The sequence below is a fragment of the Cyprinodon variegatus genome, unplaced genomic scaffold (genome assembly GCF_000732505.1).
Source record: "Cyprinodon variegatus isolate N-32 unplaced genomic scaffold, C_variegatus-1.0 Scaffold677, whole genome shotgun sequence".
NCBI classification, from domain to species: Eukaryota; Metazoa; Chordata; class Actinopteri; order Cyprinodontiformes; family Cyprinodontidae; genus Cyprinodon; species Cyprinodon variegatus.
In genome coordinates, this window is record NW_015151130.1 from 144,945 (window position 1) to 148,874 (window position 3,930).

General features: G+C 42.7%; 1 protein-coding gene across 1 annotated transcript; it reads left to right on the forward strand.

The window, feature by feature from the left end:
• Positions 1 to 2,022: 2,022 nt before the first annotated feature.
• LOC107097159 (2-aminoethanethiol dioxygenase-like) lies at positions 2,023 to 3,718 on the forward strand. The gene is made up of 2 exons (XM_015394191.1): positions 2,023 to 2,222; positions 2,300 to 3,718. Exon 2 carries the CDS (start codon positions 2,438 to 2,440, stop codon positions 3,197 to 3,199), a length of 762 nt encoding a protein of 253 aa, XP_015249677.1. The 5' UTR covers positions 2,023 to 2,222; positions 2,300 to 2,437; the 3' UTR covers positions 3,200 to 3,718.
• Positions 3,719 to 3,930: the final 212 nt, after the last annotated feature.

Genomic DNA, 3,930 nt, shown 5'->3' on the forward strand with positions numbered 1-3,930 from the left:
CCACTCTGCAGAATCTGGTAGTTCAATTTGGGTAACTTTAGGTTTTTTTTTCCTGAAAGCAACTGAAAAATGCTTTTCTAATTTCCTATTTTATTTTATAAAAGCTTTTTGTTCTCAATTTAAACCTTCTAGAACAGTTAACAACCTGAACCTTCCCATTAAGGCTTATAATAACTTTAAAAAAAAAATGCTAGATATATCCGCTTCCCTGGTTGTTTTCCTTTTTAAAACAAAAGAAAGTAAAATCGTAAGAAGTGCTCACACTGGAAAAAGTATAATCTTGCTCAAATTAAAAACAAATATCAGATATCACATCTAAAATATTCGACTTCACAGAATCTGAATTGAATCACTTAATATGACCTGATTATTCTATGTTGATGTAAACAACAATACTGCATTTGACCCAAATTTAAATCTTTGTCCCGTTCCAAATGACTTTCTGAACATTTCAGTTGATGAACCAAACTAATGTACTTATTTTTAATTAAATTAACATGAACTAATGTTGGTATTGACACCAGTTAATTAATTTAAATAAAACCAAATTATAATTTTCACATTTCATTTGACTTTTCTTCAAAAAAAACTTTTCCCTTTTGCATTTTATAAACTCTATTTTTTTTAAACACCTGGACAACAGTTTAATTTAAATGTGTGTATTAATTATTAAAATAGCCTTAAATTGTCTAGATAAATCCAGGTGGTGTAAATTGATTTTGTCTATTTTGGGTAAGCGGTCCATTAGTGGGCCGGTGTAGATGGAAACCTTCAAGTAATGTTTGTTTAGCTCTGGATGTAGCCTGGTTGAATGCGCGAGGGCTTTTGGCTAGCTAACGTTAGCGGTTCATTGTTATTACGTTATCGGTAAATGCGTAAACCCTCTCAGACGTCACCTAGCTAATATTAACTAGTTAACTCGCCACCTATAAAATTGATTCTTGCTACTTTAATTATGTAAATTATGGTTGAAATCCACCCAGGATGTAGAAACGACGAAAATGGCGCTCTGTCATGGTCGGGGACTTGGACTTGATCTGACTGCGTGCAAAGTCCAACTCACATGGGACACAAACAAAAAAACCTGCAGGTCATAAATAAATGTATACATATAGAGAGAAATCAAAAACTTTGTTTTGGGTCCTTTGTTCGTGTATTTAGTTCAGGTTAAATCAAACTTCATGTCTGAAAATCCAAAAATAATGAGTTTCACAATCAAATCAATTATTTTATGTAGTTTAAAGAGAGACAGTCATTAGTTTGAATGAACAGCAACACGTTACACTTTTTTTTTTTTTTTCAAAAAGTTGCACTGATGTCTTTGGTGAAATTTCTAAAATTGTTAGAGCAAATTTGCTATATGAAACGAAACATGTTTTCCTTCAGCGGGAATTACAAAGCGAGGCATTTTTCTGTTTTAATGTGAAAACCAGCTTTAGAGTTGTATAAAAGTCGTTGACCCCGTTCCTGCAGCAACACCTCTACAGATTTAGCTGAAAAATATTCTATTTTAGTTTTATAAGTAAAGCCAGCCATATGTTTTATATTCTTCTCCTTCCGGGGAAACTGTACACACAGCTGCTTATTGGAGGACAGGTCCTTTCATTTAAATCTTATTTTTAGGTTATTTTTAAGGCAGCCAGTCAACTGAGATACAATTTGTTCCAGTTTCTGAAATAAAATCTATAAAAACCTCAAACTTAACACAGTCTGACAGATAGAAGCAAAGCCAGCCCAGTTTTCGATGTTTGACCGCTTGTATTCGAGGAACTGGATAAGGTTCTGATGAATGCTGGGAAATGTAGTGTATTAAGTAAGCCTGGTTATCCGCAAACTATTAAACATCTATCCCATCATAATTCTGTCGTTATTCATCAAAAAACCAAATCACGACTTAGTCCTCTTCATCGGTATTTTAAGATGATTTAAGCTTCCTGATTGGGAACTAGCAACTATTTTAGGGAAAAATAACTACATCTCCCATGATTCATTGCGAGCTGCCTGCCTGGTGCGGACGTGTTTGACAGTTATTTAAAAATGGGGCTTGGAAGTGAAACGAGTAATCGCTAAACTCTGATTTTATACCCAGAGGTCATAGATTTACTGTCTGTGTTTTTTCATGTATATTTACGGATTAATACGTAAATAAATTAAATCACTTAAACGAAGAAACAGTGAGAAGTTTAAACGCTGAAATCGATCTGCTACTAAAAGTCGAGCTGGTAAGTATGATGATAATTCTGTGTAAAAATATTAAATATTTGGATAAATCGGTTTAATTTGAACTTTGTGAAATCAGTTTAAGCAGTTCGGTCGGAGGGGCTACTATTCTCAGCGGAGTGGAGCATCCTGTTTTTGCCCCATCTTTGAGGCTATAGCGGGGGAGCTAAGGCTAACCGGAGGAAGCGGAGCCGGGCAGCGGCGCTCCTGATCCGGGATGATGCCAGGCGACAGCACCATGACTTCCATCGTCCAGAGAATAGCTCGACAGGCGCTGGTCACCTTCAGGAACCCACCGGGGCTCGGAGAGGAGACCGGGAAGTCCTTCCTGGAGAACCACGGGAAGCTGAGGAGCCTGATGACGGAAGTGCGAGCGGCGGACCTGAAGCTGGTCCCGCGGAGAGCCGAGGACAGCGCGCCCCGTCCGCCGCAGTACCGCCACGGAGAGCCGCCGGTCACCTACATGCACATCTGCGAGACGGACCGGTTCAGCATGGGGGTGTTCCTGCTGAAGAGCGGCGCCTCCATCCCGCTGCACGACCACCCGGGCATGCACGGCGTGCTCAAAGTCCTCTACGGGAAGGTCCGGATCAGCTGCTTCGACCGCCTGGAGCGGCACGTCGGCGGCATCCAGGCGGCGCCGCAGCTGCCCCCGGCGCAGATGGGCGCCCTGCGGCGCTCCGTGCTAAGATCCTCCGCGGAGTACACGGAGGAGAGCGGCCCCTGCGTCCTGTCTCCGGACCGGGACAACCTGCACCAGATCGACGCCGTGGACGGGCCCACGGCGTTCATGGATATCCTGGCCCCGCCGTATGACCCGGACGACGGCAGAGACTGTCACTACTACCGGGTCCTGACCGAAGCGGAGCTCAAACCCGCGGAGCCGAAGGAGCAGGAGGTCTGGCTCATGGAGATCTCCCAGCCGCAGCACTTCTGGTGCGGAGGGGAGCCTTACCCCGGCCCGGAGGTCCACCTGTGACCCGGACCGGGCTCACTGGACCCGGCCCGGGCCCACTGGGCTCACTGGACCCGGGGCCTCATGCAGACTGCAGGGAACACAGAAGCAGAACACCTGCATGTTCCGGTCCAAAGGTGTTAGAGACAGTAAACAATCAGAAATCACACCCTGAATGATGATGATGATGATGATGATGATGATGATGATGATGATGATGAAGAGGTGTTGCTGCTTGATAATTAAAAGTTCTCAGATCTTTGAATAAATCAATCATCTATTTTAATGGGTTTAAATCAGGAGAAATAAATGATCAGATGGTTGAATTCTTGTTAGTTTTGACATCAAAGCCTCAGATCCTGATGGAGCAGCTTTGATCATGCCGTCTGATTTAAAGGGACAGTCCGATCAGCAGGAAATAATCAATAGATCATTATTTATACCTGAAACTAATATGATTTAATGAATTTAGTGTTAATCAGTAAAAAACAATCATTTTCGTTGTGATGACTGAGTCTGGGAGCGGCCATTTCTGCCCAAATATAGTAGCCCCTCCCTCCTGCCATCTTCCAGCAGTGACGTCACGGTGCGGTAAGCCTAGCGCCATTCTCCCCGCTTTCCAAGCTAAATCAATGGGAACTACTAGACACATCTGCAATCAACAACAATTATTGAAGATTTCCAGAGGACTTCACCATTGAAATTCACCAGAGCTATAGTGAAACTGACAATGCCCACGTGCGTGAAAGCGCATT

What these genes read in the sequence shown, in the direction of transcription:
- LOC107097159 (XM_015394191.1), top strand. Translation starts at nt 2,438, where the DNA reads ATGATGCCAGGCGACAGCACCATGACTTCCATCGTCCAGAGAATAGCT.